The sequence below is a fragment of the Phasianus colchicus genome, chromosome 5 (genome assembly GCF_987193195.1).
Source record: "Phasianus colchicus chromosome 5, bPhaCol1.hap1.1, whole genome shotgun sequence".
NCBI classification, from domain to species: domain Eukaryota; kingdom Metazoa; phylum Chordata; class Aves; order Galliformes; family Phasianidae; genus Phasianus; species Phasianus colchicus.
In genome coordinates this window covers 17,998,161-18,015,280 of record NC_143440.1, presented here as the reverse complement: position 1 = coordinate 18,015,280, position 17,120 = coordinate 17,998,161, and the positions used below count along the sequence as shown (strand labels likewise).

At 59.8% G+C, this 17,120-nt stretch overlaps 2 protein-coding genes across 6 annotated transcripts; both read right to left on the bottom strand.

Annotated features, from left to right (window-relative positions):
- Positions 1-1,762: 1,762 nt before the first annotated feature.
- Positions 1,763-3,218, bottom strand: APLNR (apelin receptor). Its single transcript, XM_031593223.2, has one exon. The coding sequence runs from the start codon at positions 3,114-3,116 to the stop codon at positions 2,004-2,006; it is 1,113 nt and encodes a 370-aa protein (XP_031449083.1). The 5' UTR covers positions 3,117-3,218; the 3' UTR covers positions 1,763-2,003.
- A 2,591-nt stretch (positions 3,219-5,809) lies between these two features.
- Positions 5,810-16,739, bottom strand: CNOT12 (CCR4-NOT transcription complex subunit 12). 5 transcript variants are annotated; one of them, XM_031593285.2, is made up of 13 exons: positions 16,597-16,739; positions 15,771-15,876; positions 15,103-15,228; positions 14,346-14,991; positions 13,505-13,577; positions 11,367-12,635; positions 8,786-10,905; positions 7,935-8,268; positions 7,577-7,709; positions 7,345-7,484; positions 6,988-7,154; positions 6,290-6,364; positions 5,810-6,157 (listed from the first exon to the last, which is right to left on the bottom strand). In XM_031593285.2, the coding sequence occupies exons 3-12, from the start codon at positions 15,185-15,187 to the stop codon at positions 6,304-6,306; spliced, it is 5,028 nt and encodes a 1,675-aa protein (XP_031449145.2). In that variant the 5' UTR covers positions 15,188-15,228; positions 15,771-15,876; positions 16,597-16,739; the 3' UTR covers positions 5,810-6,157; positions 6,290-6,303. The 5 variants fall into 5 exon arrangements, with proteins under 5 accessions (XP_031449145.2, XP_031449144.2, XP_031449146.2 ...); XM_031593284.2 differs by having other exon boundaries at positions 16,551-16,734; XM_031593286.2 differs by having other exon boundaries at positions 16,587-16,734.
- Between the last annotated feature and the right edge of the window lie 381 nt (positions 16,740-17,120).

The following is a 17,120-nucleotide window of genomic DNA, read 5'->3' as shown; positions in this document are numbered from 1 at the left end:
GTCCAGCATCACATTTTGAGGTGTGCGTCTGACCCAAATCCGCTCTACTCCCTGGCATTTCCAAAGAACACTCCTGGCTGCACAGGGATCCAGCAGGAGCTCCCATCCCCCTCACTGTGTGTCCCTCCATCCCCCTCTATCTTCCCTCCTCATCTTTCCTACACTGCCTTTCCCCCAGCACTGCTGCAGGAAGGCAACACCTTCCTTATCTCCTTCCGACGGTTGGTCCGAGCCCGCTGCCCCTTCCCCCTCTCCGGCCTTGTTTTTCTGAAGTGTCCCTGCATTTCCCCCCAGAGACTCCTCAACTGAACATTTCCCTCCTCCAAGGGAAAGGGAAATCTCCAAAAGCCGGATAGAAAGTCCACAGTTCCCGTCTCCGCTGGCAGGACGCCCTGCATCGATTTCCGCACCCGGACACCCTGCCCAGGAGGAAGCTGCCCCTGCTGGGCTCCAAAACAGGGCCCCAGTGCCCCCCTTCCTTGCCAGTTTATTTAGGGCTAGTGGCTGGAGCTAGGGATGGATGGACGGATGGATGGATGGATGGATGGATGGACGGATGGATGGATGGATGGATGGATGGATGGATGGATGGATGGAGGATGGGGGGTTGGGGATTTGGAGGGATGGCTGGAGGGATGGATGGATGGAGGGATGGAAGAGTGAGTGAGCAGGAACCGGGGATCTCTTTTTCTTGCTTTTTCCAAAAAAGTGAGGCTGAAAGAAATCTTGAATGTAAACACATTTCTCCCCCAAATTTTCTTTTGGGCTGTGGCCTCAGATGCTGCATTTCCACTACCCCAATCCCCCTAGATTTAAGACCAAGAGAGAAACCAAGGGGAAACCCCAATCAGCCCCAGCCAGGGTTCAAAGAGCTGCCATAGACTGCCCTCTTGGCTTGCACCCACTTTGCACCCCCTTTATCCAAACCACAGCTCCAAGGCCACCTCTATTAACTTTGCTAAGACAAAGGGCCTTCCCCAAGGGATGATATGCTTGGCTGGGCTGGAGCCCAAAATGATGCCGTGGCAATGGGAAGGTCAACACAAACCCCACAGCCCCAACGCCAAACAACGGGAAGCTCTACAAGGAACTCAGTAATGATCCTGCATCCTTTCCAAGTGGGAACAAAAGCTGAGGAGACAGGATAGTTAATCGTGAGTAAATGAAGGATGCAAATAGCAAATAGGGTGAAGATTTATTTAAAGTGAAGGCTCAGGAAGTGTCTGGGGCTGGAGATGGAAATGAGAGGAGCGTGTTTTGGTGGTTCATCAAAATCCCAGGCTATCATGGACCATTGTCCTGCCTGGCGCCAGGGGAGAGTGAGGAAGGACAGGGCTGGGGATAGGGAAGGTGCAGCCCCATGGCAGCCCCATCCCATGCTCAGCTGGGGTCAGTGGTGGCTGGGCTGGGGCAATGTCTCCTGGCTCTGTGGGCATCGCAGCCCTGGGGTGAGTCACTCAGGGTGGATCTGGCCTCAGATAAGGATAAAAACCTGAAAAAGGGATTTGGTAGGAAAGGACCTGATGCAATCAGGTGCTCAGTGAGCTCCCACCTTGTGAGCAGGGCGATCTGAGGAGGTGGGAACTTCATCTGGTGTTCCCCTGGGTTCTGAGGTGCACAGAAATGTCTGTATGTGTGCACACACCCTTTAACCCTCCCTGAACCAGTATAGCCCCCACCCTTCTCCATCAATGCCCCCTTTCCCCCCGCCCCTCCCCAGGAACCACACACACCCTATTCCTTTTTGTTTTTTTAACCAAAATTCATTTATTTGTCACAAATCCCACAGCTTGACCACGCCCCTGCCCAAACCCCCCCAGGGGATGAGGGGAGCCCACCCAGCCCGTGCCTCAGTTTCCTCCCACACCTCCCACAAGCAGGGACAGGGCTCCCCAAAGCAAGCCAGGCTCTGGGGCACCAAGAGGAGGGGAGGGGGGGTCCCTATGTATGCAGGGGCCGCCCCCAAGGAGACCAGCTCGGGGGGCTGCCGGGGAGGGGGGGGTTCAGGCGCGAAAGAGCGTCTCCTGGGTGGCAGGGTCCAGCTTGCCCCCCATAGCCAGGGCCGCCTTGCCTCCAGGGGGGTGGCTGTGCCCCGAGGAGAAGCTGCCCGAGCGCTCGGCCCCGGGCCCAGGGGGACGGCAGCAGAGCAGCGCAGCACAGGCACGGCGGAAGTGGGGATCGAAGAAGGCGTAGAGGAAAGGGTTGAGGCAGCTGTTGATGTAGGCGATGCCGGTGCAGTAGGGATGGAAGTTGTTGAGGAAGGCGTGCAGGCCGCAGGACCAGGGCAGCACCTCCAGGTCCATCAGGACGTAGAGGGTCTTGACCAGGTGGAAGGGCAGCCAGCAGCCGCCGAATGCGGCCACCAGCACGGCGATGATGGTCAGCAGCCGCTTGCGCTTGCGGGGCCCCTCTGCCCGCTCGCGGCGAAAGTGAGTGGCCACGGTGCGGGCGATGAAGAAGTAGCAGGTCAGCATGACGGCGAAGGGGGCCACGAAGCCCAGCAGCGTGGAGGAGAGCCCCAGCCCCACTTCCCAGGCAGCCTCTGTCCCCGGCGCTGCCAGGCCCCCGTAGTCCATGTAGCAGGTGACCTTGGTGTCCCCCCCCAGCGCGGCCGCCTGCCGCAGCACCAGGGCTGGCAGGGCCAGCAGGGCTGCCAGCACCCACAGGGCCACGGTGGCCAGCAGCCCGCTCACCCGTGAGCGCAGCTTGGCTGTGGCCAGTGGCCTCACGATGGCCAGGTAGCGGTCGAAGCTGAGCCCCGTCAGGCAGAAGACGCTGGCATACATGTTGACGAAGACCAGGTAGCTGCTGACCTTGCAGGCGGCTGTGCCGAAGGGCCAGTGGTAGCCCAGCCAGGCGTAGGCGGCCCACAGCGGCAGCGTGACCACAAAGGTGAGGTCGGCGGCAGCCAGGTTGGCGATGAAGGTGTCAGCCGAACGCCGCCGCTCCCGCCCGCCCTTAAAGATGGTCCAGAGCACCAGGCCGTTGCCTGCCGTGCCCAGCAGGAAGACCAGCAGGTAGATGGTGGGCAGCAGGGCCAGCGACAGGCCCCACTCCTCATACTCGCAGTCGGTCTCATTGTCCCCTTCGCTGTAGATGTACCCCGTCTCCTCCATGCCGCCAGCCGGGCTGGGTGCAGCTCAGCTCATCCCCAGGCTCACCGCCCCGACCTCCTCCAGCCCTCTGAGCCCAGCCCAGCGAATCCCACCGCGTTACCTCCCCTTCCTCCCCGCCCTCCGCCCCCCTCCTCCTTAGTAGGATGGACAGGATGGGGGAGCCCCGTGGGAAATTTCACAGCTCCCCCCCCACCTCCCATCTGGCTCTCACCCAGGTGTCAACACATCAGCCCAACAGATAACCCCACTCCCCCTCCACACACGGACCCGGTGCTGCAGCCCCACAGCCAGGCATGGGTCTGCCACCCTGCAGGGACCTGGAAATTGGATTTCACATTTGGCATTTTGCACTGGGGCTGCTGCATCTGGGATGGCTGCATTTTGCATTTGTGACTTTGCACTTGGGACCCAGCCCTCGTTGCTTCACACTCGGGATCTTGCATTTTGCATTTGAGGTTTGGTGTTTTGCAGTCATGTATGGCACAGAGGGGGCCCAAATTGCCAGGGCCACACGCTGAGCACAGCGTGCCTGGGAGCCTGTTGTGTGCTGACACCTTCCCATGAGTGAACAAAGCTGGAAAGTCACCTCCAAAGAAAGAACCACTGGGAGGGAGTGAGAGGAAAGCACTGCCAGGCTGCAGGACAGCACTGTCCCACTGCAGCTTCACTCTTGCACTCGCAGCTTTTCGTTGGGAAACTGCTGAAGGGATGCCAAGGTCTGTGGCTGATAAGCCTCCAGCCTCTGCTGGGCTGAGAGAGGCAAAGGATTGGAGCTGAGCCTGAAAAACAGAGCCACGATGTGCCTTTTGCCCTTAGAACCGATGAATGAACAGAGGGATCTGTGCAGCCAAAAGTAAAGGCAAATTCATTGGGCTGCTGAAACACAGGGCAGCCCTGAGTGGTCTCTGAAATTAGGGAGGAAAGTACTAAAATCTGACTCAGTCCTCCGAGAACAAATGGGGCATAATCAGGCTGGAGAGGGAGATAATGAATAATGAAATATTCCAATTACCTGGGACAGAGTCAGCTACAGAAGCCAAAGTTAACCCTGTGAGGTAGGGAGGCTGCAACACTGCTAAGGCAGCGGTGCTCAGAGGAATTAGAGACAAAGATGTTAGAACTCAGTGCATAAGTGTGATGGCTGCTGACTCAGATTAAAGTAATAAGGGTTTTTTTTTGAAGAAGAGACAGAACTGCACAAAACCCAAAGGCAGATAAAGCTGTTAGTTAAGACAGACAATAAATTGAATAAAACAGGGAAATAAAAAAAAAATGTTAATTAGACCCTTGGTATCGCCAGAAATTGCTACAAAGGGAGATGTTCCAGCGTGGGGAATGAGGATCACTATTAATAACGATCCCCGCTATTTTTGGCTCCTGTGGGTAGCAGGGAACAGGTAACCCTTTCCAGTCTGCTGACAGCAATGCGTGCCCCGAAAGCAGCTGGAGACGAGGGTGGGGGGTGGGTGATGCCCTCACTGCGCTCTGTGAGACAGCAGGAATGCAGCACATGGAGGCTCAGGGGGTTGCGGCAGCCACTGGATGCAGTCGGAGATAAGGGGCTGAGATTCCTCTGTAGCTTCAGCGGGGGGCAAAGCATCTGCCAGCCCCATCACCCTGATAAGGCTCATCAGGAGATCTCAGATCAGCTAATGGCTCAGCGCCTTCCCAGATGCACTGCGGGTACTCAGAGCTGTCCCTCTCACTGTGGTTGGGACGCTGTCCCCATCCATTGTGGGTCTTGCTTGTTCCAAAGCCCCGTGAATATATGGCCAAAAGGGACACACTCTCACAGTGCCCAAACTCCCTGTGCCAAGAAGGGCAGAGCTTAACCACCTCAACGTGGGATTTAGTGACTTCCTTTCTAGTCAGCTGGAGTTACTCATATCCTACCAGGGAAGAAACAACTCCTTGGTTCCATCTTTCCATCTGTCTCCCCCTCTTTCCGCTTGGTTTGGCTGAGAATAAACAGCTTGGAGTTCCCATCACAGGGCTGAGAAAGGGCTTGGGGCACAGCCAAGAGATCTTGGGGAAGGACCGCAGGGGCAGCCAGCATTTGGTGGGTGATGCTGCCTGGATTGTGTCAGGAAGAAAGGAAAGAAATCCCAGCCCTATGGCAGAACGTGGGATCAGCCAGCTCAGCTCCGAGGTTGGGTGGAGTCTGGCACAGGCTTGCCTGGGGTTGCTCAGCTTGCCAGGAAGGTTTGGGGCCAGGAGCTGTCCCCACTCCTCCTCAGAGTAATCACAACACCCAGCACCAGCTCCCACAGTAGGGAGGCAGACAGGAAAGAGGCAGAAGGGCCTTGGGGCACAGTTTGAAGAAAGGGTGAGCACAGGAGCCAGAGATGAGTGTGTGCATAGCACCAGCGGGGTGGGTGCTGCAACTGCTTTGCATGAGCACATCCACGTTGGCCCTGTGCACAGTCCCCGTGTGCAGGAGTGCTTTTGCACTCCCACTGCATTTCTGCTATGCAGGCAGGCAGCAGGGACACGGGGACAGTGAACAAAGTGAGGGTGGCACCATGCATCCCACAAGCACAATTGCGACCTACCTATATGCCAGCTGCGGACAGAGGGCAGAGAGCTCCTCCTGGTGGCAGTCCTTACACCAGGCTCCCTCAATGTTCCATGGGTACACCTCCTTTTGGGGGGTAGGAGGACTTAGAATCAAGGATCTGACAGAAGAACCAAAACCCCGCCAAACCAACCACAAAGTTTTATTGTCTGTCAAGTGGCACCAAAATAATGACCTGCTGCTCTTTGTCTGGAGGGTGATAGGAGAGCAGGGAGAGGTCAGGGAAGGGAGGGAGCCTTGCTGACCACCTCCAGCCCCCAGGGGACATGAGGAAGAGGGGGGGACGCAGAGGAAGAGAAACTCTGGGGAAATGGGAGTGGGGAGGGACAGGAGTGGGGAGGGAACCCTGCGAGCATCATACAAAGTGCATAGATGTGTGTGTGTGTCCTGCTAGAGGGAAGAGGGAGCCTGTTCCTGGGGATGCCAGCCATCAGCCTCCTAGAACATGCTGGACAGGAGAACAAGCCTGAAAGAGACATGGGGAAGAATGTATGGTTAGGGCCAGGGAGGAAGGGCCAGCTCTTGGGGTGACCCAGAGCTGAAGGAACATCCCCTTGAGCCCTCATCCCAGCAGCAGCATCACTCTGCTGGCACTCACCCCATGAGATCAGCTCACGATTTCTTCTTTTTCAGCTTCAGCGCTTGCAGCCAGTGGGGTGGGGAGGCGTCTGACCTGCACAGATCCAAACAGGCACTGGCACCACAGTACCAAAGCCCCCAGAAATACACCCATTGCCCCAAGGGCTTCTCCCAAAGCTCTGGGGGCTCAGATCCAGATCAAGCCAAGATGGTCCTCCTGGAGAGGGCTGAACTCCCCAGAGGAACCATACAGCCCAAGAAAGGCAAGGAGAGTGGGAAGGGAACTGAGCAGAGTCAGCTGTGGCTTTAAGGGCTTCAGCCCAAGTACTGTTTAGGGTGGAGCAGCCTGGCTCTCCCAGGCAACAGGGCTTGGGAATGCTGGTCCCAGTAAGCCACACTTCCAGCTTCCAGCTCCCAGCTCCAGCCCCAAGGTCCGGCCCAGCCTCCGGCTAACTGCCAAGACCAGAAATACCACCCTGGAGCACATGGTTTCTCAGAGAAAGCAACTATAGGACTTGAGCACAGCCCCCAGTACTTTCAACCATCCCACCAACGCTGCATTGCTGCCCACAGTGCCTCTGAGACTTCAATTTTGCCCACTCCTTCACAACCCACAAGCACCTCAGTGTCCCCAGCACGTCCGTAGTCCCACACCAACACCCAACCTGGCAAATCCACCCAGCATCATCACAACTGTTCCTTGAGCCCAGCACTCACCCTGAAGACTTCTCTGGCTTAGGGGGCAGCGCCAGGGGTTTCCCACTCAGGCCAGGGATCTTGCAGGACTTGGAGCGCTGCACATGGGGATCCTTTGTGGGGGTTGCCTTGCTGTCCACTGGCGATGCCCCTTCCTCAGCAGAGCGGTTTCGGCCCCTCAGCTTGGCCTGGGAGGTGAAGTCAGATGGGCACACAGTGCTCTCTCACCCCCCACCATCCTCAAATCCTTCCACTGCATCCTCTCCCTCCCTCACCATGCTGCCTGCCTTGGACTGTCCTTCAACCTGCCTGTTCCTCCCCACCCTTTAGAAATCACGTCCCTTCCATCTGCTTGCCTGGGCTTCCAGCAGGCCCTACCTTGAGGGCAGACGTGGTAAGGCCAGGGAAGAGTGGCACCTTGACACCCTTGCCCGACGGGGACGCTCGCACCCGCCGGCTCTTGGGTTCCTCTGCTGCTTCCTCATCAGAGGATGCTGCTGCGCGGGCTGGACGGGGCTCTGTGGAGGACAGCATCACTATGAGACATCTCTAAGAGCACACCATCCCATGGGTTGGACTATCTTGTTGTCACTTTCCTGCAGGCTCTCACCTGTGGAGTCCTGGAAGATCCAGCTGTCCCCTTCTGAAGTGGCCCCAGGGCGGAGAACAGGTGCCCGGTGCCTTCGTTTGCGGCCCAGGTTGGCCTTGCTGCGGTACATGCTACTGTCCAGAACCTCCGTGTCCTGCAAAGCCCAGGGGACAGCTCAGTGCCCAGCAAAGGGGAGTTTCAGGGTCCCCAATCATCCACCCACTCATCCATTCCACTGTTTTCTATGGATCCCTCATGGTGGCTGCCTTCCTATAGTATAGGGTGGCCTTGCATCTGCAGCTTCTGTCTATATTCCCCTGACCATTGCGTTCCCTCAGGGCTGCAGGGGGAAGTCAGAAGATCCATCCTCCCCACTCACCTCGAGAAAGGTGAAATCCTGACCAGAGAGATCCAGAAGTCCCTCGGGCTGCGAGGCACTCACAGAGAGCCTCTTTTCCTCCCAGCTCACCGGTCTCTTCCCATCTAGATGGTCTGAAGGGGTCTCTTCGCTCTCTGTTTCTGGGGTCTCACCAGCAGCCTCTGGTGGCAGAGGGGCAGCAGCCAGCTCAGGCAGGTCCTGCTGCTCCATGGGTTCTGTTCTCAGCAGTGGGACAGCTGATTCGCCCCAGGGAGACTCAGCTGCTGCAGGCTCGGCCACAGCATCATCACCCAGTGGTGGGCTGGAGTCTGAGAGATGGATGTTTTCAGGGTTTCTGGTGGGGAAGACAAGAGGACACAGTTTGTCCAGCCCCAAATCTCCCAATTTCCCTCTGTCAGCCCTGTCAGGGAAACTAAGGCACAGGAAAGGCCAAATACTGTTCCTGTGAATGTGGGCGAGTCAGAGACAGAACTCAGGCATCTGGGACTCTCCCTCTCCTTTGGGATGTCGACTGCCAAATGCCAAGCGAGATCCACACCAAGGGGTTGGCACTTCTGGGAAGTTCCCCTTAAGACTGGCAGGGAATCACCCACAACATGTTAACCAGGCTGGGACCTTCTTCAGGCCAGTAGGAGTTTTACCTTTTTCCTCCTGGCATCCTTACATTCTGGCAGCTTGTGGGAATTTATCATTTTGGAAATCCCCAGATCAAGTACAGCTGAAATTAGAGTGTGGGGTTCCCCGGATCTTGGTAAGATAAAGGCATGGGGCTCATTCTGCCAATTTCTCAGGAGGCCAAGGGTGCACCAGCACCTCCCAGACTCCATCCCCACCACCCATACCCTCCTTACCCATCTGCCGAACTGCCATCACCTCCCAGGCTCCGCTCTCCAGCACTGAAGTCCTGGCTCCTGGCAGCACAGCGGGCCCCAAAGGCACTGGCCCACTCTTGACGTCTGGCCTCAGCCTCACGCAGCTCCTCGCTCCAGCCAGCTTCCTCCAGGTCCTGGCTCCAGCCTGGTTCTTCCACTTTGGCTTGCTGGGGCTGGGCAGAGCTGCCCACAGCTGCCAGGCCCTCATCCCAGGCCATTTGGCCTGGTTCACCCTCATCAACTTTATCAGTAATACCTGAGGTGCTGAAGGAGAGATCACTGTGCCAGTCTCCCAGGGGCTGCCGGGGCTCCTGCGAGACCTCAGATCTCATTTTGTTTGCCCAGGACATCGGGCTGTCTGCTGATGCTGCAGTGCTGGAGAGATCGGACACTCGCTCTGTCCCAATGATACCAAACTGATTTTGGTGTTCAGGTCCTCCAAGGCACAGCTCTTCAGCCCAGTCCCTGATGCCACTCTCCTGTTGGTCAGTGCTTCCCCAGCTGGACTCCTGGCCTGGGCAACTGGGGGCACACAAGTCAGGCAAGTCTTCTTTTCTGACACCAAAAGCATTAGCCAGTTCAGTTTGGCCAATGCTGCATTCACCAGCCCAGCTCAGCCTGCTAGAACTAAATTCTCCCTTTCTGGTGTTCATAGAGTCGTAATCACTGGCCCAGACTGACCTGCTGGGGCCGAACTCTCTGTCCTGGCTCTCCATGTTCTTGGTGATGTATTCATCATCCCAGGCTGGTTTTTTGGATTTGAGCTCCCTGTCTTTGGTCTCCACATCCCTGGTGCCATTCTCACTGGCTTCAGCTGGTCTGCTGGGGCTGAACTCTCTGTCCTGGGTCTCCATACCCCTGATGCTGTATTCATCGGCACACGCTGGTCTGCTGGGGCTGAACTCCTTATTCTGGCTCTCCATGTCCCTGCTGTTGTACTCACTGTGCCAGGTAGGTCTGCTAGGATTAAACTCCCTGTCCTGGGTCTCTGTGTCGCTGCTGCTGTATTCAGCGGTGCAGGCTGGCCTGCTGGGGCTGAACTCTCTGTCCTGGTTCTCCATGTCCCTGCTGCTGTACTCCCTGTGCCAGGTGGGTCTGCTGGTGCTGAACTCCCTGTCCTGGCTCTCCATATCACTGGTGCTGTGCTCTTCAGCACAGGCTGGCCTGCTGGGGCTAAACTCCCTGTCCTGGATCTCCATGTCCCTGCTGCTGTATTCACTGGCCTCAGCCAGTCTGCTGGGGCTGAATTCTCTGTCTTGGCTCTCCATGTCTTGGGTGCTGTATTCACCAGACCAGGCTGGTCTGCTGGGGCTGAACTCCCTGTCTTGGCTCTCCATGTCTCTGGTACTATATTTGCTGTCCCAAGCCGACCTGCTGGAGCAAAACTCTTTGTCCGGGGTCTCAGCATCCCCAGTGCTGGATCTGCCAGCCCAGCCTAGAGTAAAATCCTTGTCCTTGGTCTCAGCATCCCTGCTACTGTATTTACTGGCCCAGTCTGAGGTGACTTCCCTGTCCTTGATGTCTGCATCACCGGTGCCATACTCACTAGACCACACAGGTGCAGCATCCCCACTGTGAGTCTCCAGATCCCCGGAGCCATACTTGCCAGCCCAGCCGGGCTGCCTGGAGCTCAGCTCCTTGTCCTGCTGCTGGCCATGTCCCACACTGTAGGGACTGCTCCATTCAGCCTTCCTGGAGCTGACCTCCTCTCTGTTGCCTGTACTGTCCAAGCCATACCCAGTGCCCCATGTGGGTTTGCTGAAGTCTTGATCCTCCAGGCAGCTTTCCCCCGCACCATGAGATTTGGGCCAGTCACTGCTGCCAAGCCTCGTATCCCCCATCAGCTCTGTCCCTTTGTAATTGCTGCTCCAGTCCCTCTCAGCAGCACTAAAGGCTCTATCCTGCTGGTTCATATCACTGATACCGCAACTGTTGTTCCTGCTCGAGTTGGTCCTGAACTTTTGATCCTGCTCCATCTCACCAGACCAGTCCCCCTGTCTGGCCACAGCCTTGTGGCTCCAGTCAAAAGCACCGGCCTGGTGAGATCTCCCAATGCCAAATTCACTGCACAGGTCCTTCCGTGACCAGCCAAGCAGGCCCTGGAGAAAGAGAGTCAAAGAGAGGAGAAAGGATTAGAGAAACACCGCAGAGGATAGTCTGAAAAGGGTTGGGGGATATCCAAGGATAATCCTCTCCAAAGGGAAGTCAGTCCAACTGCTCACCCCCCAGCCTCATGAGCTGCCTGTACTCACAGCCACTGTGCCTGCCCAGGGCCTTTCTGACCCTGTAGCACTTTGAGCCCTCTCCAGCTCATCCCGCAGCTCCAGATTGGCCAGCAGCCTCCGGAGGATGGCAGTGGTCCCCGACTCACCAGCCATGGTTCTCTAGTGCGCACACAGCGCCTCGCCCCACCCCAGTTCTCCCTGCAGGCACCGCACGCTCCTGCTCAGCCTCCACCCAACTCGTCAGACAGCTCTGCTGTACCGAAAGGAGCGCAACTGCACCGCTGCACGCAACGTGCCGTTAACCCTTGGTGCCACAGAGCCGCGCACTCCCTCACCTCCTGCTCCTCGGCCTTCAGAGGGTCACGTCCTGATGTGCGGGCCCTAGGTGATGCCAGCAGCTCGGTCAGCCAGCGTGGGTCAGTGTGGGCATCAGGGCCCTTTGAGGAGCCTTCGTCCTGGCCTGGCCCACTGAGGCCCTGCAGGCTTGCAGGAGAGTCACCCGCTGGCTCCCAGGAGGCATCAGCTTCGGTGGGGGCTGGATCTGGTGGGGCAGCCTTGACAGGGGGCTCAGGCTCAGCTGGGTCCAAGCTAGGCTCCACTATGTGAAGCTCGGTGCTGTTCAGCTCTGCCTCTCCTTCCTCCTCCTCTTCCGAGCTCTCAGCCTCTTGTTGAGCCACAGGACCCCCTGGGCATGGAGCCCCCTCCACTCCCCAGCTGCTGGTCACTGCAAGGCCAGGCCCATCTGTGTCCCCACTGTCCCCATGGGATCCAATGGCTGCACCCTCCCTGTCTGACTCATCCTCTTCAGACAGCCCCGAGTCAGCTGCCTCCCGGATGGGGGACCTGGGTGGGGATGGCAGCCCCCTCGCCCCCCGTGTGGGGAACGTCCACTCGAAGGACTGGGAAAGGCTCCAGCTGGACTCGCTGCTCAGCAAGTGCTCTGCTGGCAGGTCCCCAGGCCGGGGCAGGGCACCCAGTGAGCCCCCCAGCAACCCCATGCCCTGCCCTTCGCTGGGAGGGGGCCGCAGCACCCCCTCTGATGAGCGTCGCAGCCCTGAGTCTCTGCTTGAGGGAGAAAGGCTGAAATCGGGACCTTCAGGAGTCCGAGAGGACACAGGAGAGTCATCAGGACTCCCAGGGGAGCCCGGAGGGCGAGAAGTTCTAGCAGGGATCTCAGGGGGTGGGCTCGGGGGAGGCGAGGGCTCAGGCTCGGTGGCAGACTCAGGAGAGCCAGGGGGGCAGGTGGCTCTAGAGGGCAGCTGGGGTGTGCCCAGTGCGGAGGAGCTGGCAGGAGTAGGGGATCCCTCGCTGGGGGTGTGTGGGGAGCCTGGGGAGCGGGAGGCACCAAGCCAGGGCTCAGCCACAGATGAGGGAGCACCTGGAGCTTGGATGGAGGTGGCCAAGAGCTCCTCAGTCGGAGGCTGAGCTGGAGATTCGGGGGATTCAGGGGCCATGGTTGGGGAGCCGGGAGCCAGCAGCTCTGGGGGGGCATCAGGGGAACCGGGGGCTGAGGCAGAAGGCTCGGCAGGCTGGAAAGGAGCTCCTGGGGGTGGGCAAGCAGGGGGTCTTGGGGAGCCAGGGGGTCCAAGCTGGAGAGAGGAGAGCTGCAGGAAGAACAAGGAGGAGAGTCAAGTCACTCAAGGGGAACCTCCCAGGTGTCACCCAGCCACAGCTCTCAGCCTCTCTGCCAGCACAGCTCCAATGTACGGTGACAAACATAGTCCCTAGTCCCATCTCCCCTAGGCCCTGTGGGCAAGAGGTGCCCACACATCCTTCCAGCACCAGAGCTGCTTCCTGTGTGATTCAGCCTCGGCAGCTCCCAGAAGTTCCCATTCCAGCTGCATGCCCTTCAGGGCAGGGCCAAACAGTGCCCAGAGCCCTGCTCCTCTGCCTCAGCAGCCCTGCTGGTGCCCACCATCAGCGCACAGAGACAGACATGGAGAGAAAGAACTGAAGCAAGAAGAAATAAAAATACCACTACCCTAATCTTTCCCGCATGGGCCTGGGCACCCTCAAGACACACCAGCATCACCATGACAAGGGTGGGCCAAACCCTGACTAGAGCTGTTAAGGGTTAATTCTCCACAGCAGTCCTGCCACCTTTGGTGTCTCCATCATCACTCCAGAGCATGGGGAGGGGGCATGGCAGGGAAGCGGAATGGGCCCGCCTATCACATACCTGCCCGGTCACCAAATCTATCTGGTGACTCACGGCTTCTCCCCGTCCCCACCTTGGCACCAGAACCGAAACTCGCTTCTTGTTGCAAGAGCCCAGCCCAGTACCTGGGCACCCAGTGAGGGAGCTGGGGCTGCAGTGGAGTCACCCGCCTTCCCCAGAGCAGTTGGCACCCGAAGGAGAAAGGAGAGACACGCACCCCGCAGAGAGGGAGCCCCGGAGGAGACAGGAGAGCCCCGAAGGAGAGAGCCCAGGAGTGGAGCGGCCGCGACGCAGGAGGGTGCGGCGAGAACTCACGTCAGGGGGAGATGGTGGCCTCCAGAGTCCACAGGGGTCCCCGGCACAGCTCGGGCCGGCTGGGGTGGAGCTGCTGCCAGAGAAAAACAGGCAGGGGGGTAAACATGGTGCGCACCCCGTTCTTCCTCCCACAAGCACGCACCTCCCAACCCCAAACCATCTGGCTCTGTCCACAGAAGGATGTGGACAAGGACAACAACTAGCCCTTAACTCTCTGTAAGGGGCACTCAAAACATGCCCTGAATTATCAGGTAGGTTAGGATTGCAAAGGCAAATCAGCTATAACCCCTCTTCTGGAAAGTTTTTCATCCTTTGGAGTGCAAGTTTCTCACACTCTGGTTTAAAATAGCCCCTGCCCTGCTCCCAGAGGTGCCCTGCTTTAGGGAGCACAGCCAAGTGCTGGCTTTCAACCAGCCCATCCTGCAGCGAGGAGTCCAACAGATCTGAGGCCTCTCTGCTCTGGCACGGACTAGTAAAAATAAAATAGAGTGGGGAAAAGGGGGAACATTTCCCAGGGGCAGTAAACCCCCCGTTATTCTCTGCTTGGGTAGCAGAGTACTGCCTGGCAAAGTTCCAGTCCCAGACGGCTGCAAGCATGGAGGCAGTTCCTCAGATGGGCCAGCCCATTCTTGTGGTTTTAATAAACCACCAGAACTGTCGCGGGTGACCAAGCCTTCCCACGAAGGCAGCTCAAGGCACTGTTGGTTAGGAGGAACAGCAGCCTTGTGCTGGTGACCAGACCTCAGGTCCCCTCCAGCTCCATTAATTTCCATCCCTAGAACTGCCCACTGATGCCTTCCCCATGGGTCCCCGTTCTTGGGTCCGATCCTCTGCCGCTCACCTCGTCTCTACCATTTGGCATCTGTCACCCCCTGTCCCCAGCTCTCCCTCAGCCTGCTGGAGCAGTTGGCGGGCTTCACCAGGGGAGTCTCCATCTGCCTCCCCACTAGGGCGTCTCCGGAAGGCGGTGAAGGTCTTGGAGCCAAAGCGAGAGGAAGAATCGGGGCAAAAGGGAGAGAGGCGGGCCCGGTCAGGGCTTCCCGGACCCTCCTTGCTGTCCATTTTGGCCAGAATCTCCTCCACGGTGGTGCCTGGAAATCGCTCCAGCTTGGTTGCCACAGGCACTGGCATCACCTTAAAGGGAGCCGGACCTTTGCGGGAAGGTGTCGATGGGGCCAGGGGCACCTCATCACTGGGGGTCGAACACGAGTCTTCAGGAGTCAAAACTGGTGAGGATGGGAGCCCCTTCCCGTTGGGGGTCTCAGGTGACTTGATGGTAAAAGAGGGGCGTCTAAGGGCCACCCCAGAGCCGCCCCCGCTGTATGGTTGGGGTCCTGCCAGGCGGTTTATCTTCTCTGCTGAGGGCAGCTCAGGACGAGAGTGCCGTGGTGCTGGTGGGGGGTGAGGCAGGCAGGGTTTGGCAGGCACGGCCGGCTTGGGCAGCACGCGGGGCTTGGGCCGGACAGGAGGCTTGGGGCGAGGACTGCCTGTGGGAGAGAGACGAGGAGAAACATGGAGAGTTGAAGAAACACAACAGCGCCTGGAGCCGTCTCGCTCTGGGGTAAAAACACACGTGAACGGGTCTGGGGGGTTCTCACCTTTCTCAGGGCTTCCAGCCACCAGTCCTGCCCCCCCAGAGGCACAGGGCAATGGAGGGTGCAGGGACTGGGGCTGGGAGGCCATGGTGAAGCTAACGCTCAGCAGACTCAGCGCACAGTCAGCCCCTGCGGAAGAGAGAGGGGAGAACTGTCACAGAAAGACATTAGTCCACCCTGTCCACTCGGACCCACCACCCCGTTTACCCTCACGCCCTCAGTCTCTGCCCTACCTGCAGCGTGCTGCATCGTGGTGCTGGCTTCCCACTCACTCATACCAGCACCACACACCGTGCCAACCGACTACCTCACTGCCAAGCCTCCGTTTGGCCGTACCACCCTTTGTACACTGCCACAGCATGTTGGCAGCACCCGGCTGCAGCACACACCGTGCTGGTCCCTTGCACACCTCAGTAAACACGTGTATCCCGGCCCCATTCACCTGGGCTGGCTTCCGCATGCGGCGAGCCTCCCAAAAGGCCGTGCCAGCCCCTCACCGACCCCGCGTCCAACACCTGAGCCGGCCCCAACCACCAGCTGCCCGTTCCCTCACGGAAGTCCTCCACACACCACGTCAGCCCTCGCCGCCCCAGTCTGCCAGCAGCAGCCCGCTCCCACGCCCCAATCCCCAGCGCCGTCGGGCCCTACAGGGTCACCCCCCCCTCCCTCACCTGCCCCGCAGCCGCCTCATGGCCGGGACGGGGGGCTGGAGGGGTGCGGGCCGCGATCCCCAGGCCCGGTTTGGCGTGGCCGCACGGCTCCCGTGACTCACTGGCGCTGCGGGGACAGGAAAAACTCGCTCGTGCCTCCTCCTCCTCCTCCTCCTCGCGGCCCTGCCCTGCCTTCCCCTCGCCTCCTCCCCGCTCCCTCCCTTCCCACCCGCGGCTCGGGGTCCCCCTTTCGTCGTCCCCCCCTCCCATTCGGCCCCCTCTCCCTCTGGACTCCCTGCCCCGGCCGAACAGCACCGGAGGGGGCACATCTGGAAGCCATCGCCCCCCCCCCCCGCCCCTCCTCCCCCGGCCGAGGCTGTTTCCCAACCCCTTGGCAGCCCCGGGATGCTGACGAGGCCCCGCTCGGTGACGAGGCGAAGGGAAGCGGGGGGGGGTGGGGGGGAGTGGAACGGGGCTGGAAGGGGGAAGGGAGAGAGGGGTGCCCCCTCCCCCCTCCCATCCTCCGGGGCCTGCGCGCGTTGCCACGGTAACGCAGCCCCCGCTCGAGTGGCCGGGCGGGCCTAGGCGCGCTGCCATGGCAACGGAGCCCCCCGCTCGATTTACGAGGAGGGGCCGCAGGGAGGCCGAGGCGGCCGTTGTGCACTCCGCAGCCTGAGCTTCGGCCCCGGCGGGCACGACAGCCTCGGCCGCCTCAAGGACCCTGAGCCCCACCGCTACCCGCGTGCTCAGAAAACCCCACCCATGCGCCCGGCGCCCCTCCCCCCGGCCCCGGTACCGTACCCCGCGGAGCGCTCCCGCCGTGACCCCGCGCCCTACCCGCGCTCACCCGCCGCCGCCGCCGCCGCCGCTGCATATTCATGAGCGCTGGCCTCGCCCCCCTCCCCACCGACCGCGCCCACCCCACGTGGCCGAGCCACCGCCTCCGCCGACCAGAGAGAGCGGCGAACTAGAGCGGCGCCGCGTGGCACCTCCACCTACCATCGAGCTGCGGGCTGCGCGGGCCCCGCGTGTCACTGAGAGGTTGCTAGAGGGGACCCCCGGCCTGTGGCGCCCCCGGGGTGTGGCAGCCCCACAAACCCGCGCTGACCTACACGTGGCCCTACGCCCTGGAGAGGGCAGGCAGGCCTCGCCCGTCTCCCCGAGCCCGTTCCCCTGCAACGATTGACTCGCAGCCAGGCCGGGGTCAAGCGGGAACGCTGATGGAATAAGGACTGGGGCCGCCTGTCCCGGCCCCCCCTTCCCCCCCCCCCACCTGACACCCCCAGCCACGGTGCGGCTCTCCAGGGAGCAGAGAACATCCGCATGGCATCAGGATCGACCGCCGGGCCTCCATTAGGAGGCTGATGGAGC

Bases quoted from the DNA above. Each gene is read 5' to 3' on its own strand.
- APLNR (XM_031593223.2), bottom strand. From the start codon at position 3,116: ATGGAGGAGACGGGGTACATCTACAGCGAAGGGGACAATGAGACCGAC.
- CNOT12 (XM_031593285.2), bottom strand. From the start codon at position 15,187: ATGGCCTCCCAGCCCCAGTCCCTGCACCCTCCATTGCCCTGTGCCTCT. The intron at 13,578-14,345 runs GTGAGCGGCAGA...TTTCTCTGGCAG, and splicing joins TGCCAAATGGTAGAGACGAG to CAGCTCCACCCCAGCCGGCC. The intron at 7,710-7,934 runs GTGAGTGGGGAG...TGGGCTTTGCAG, and splicing joins AGGATTTCACCTTTCTCGAG to GACACGGAGGTTCTGGACAG.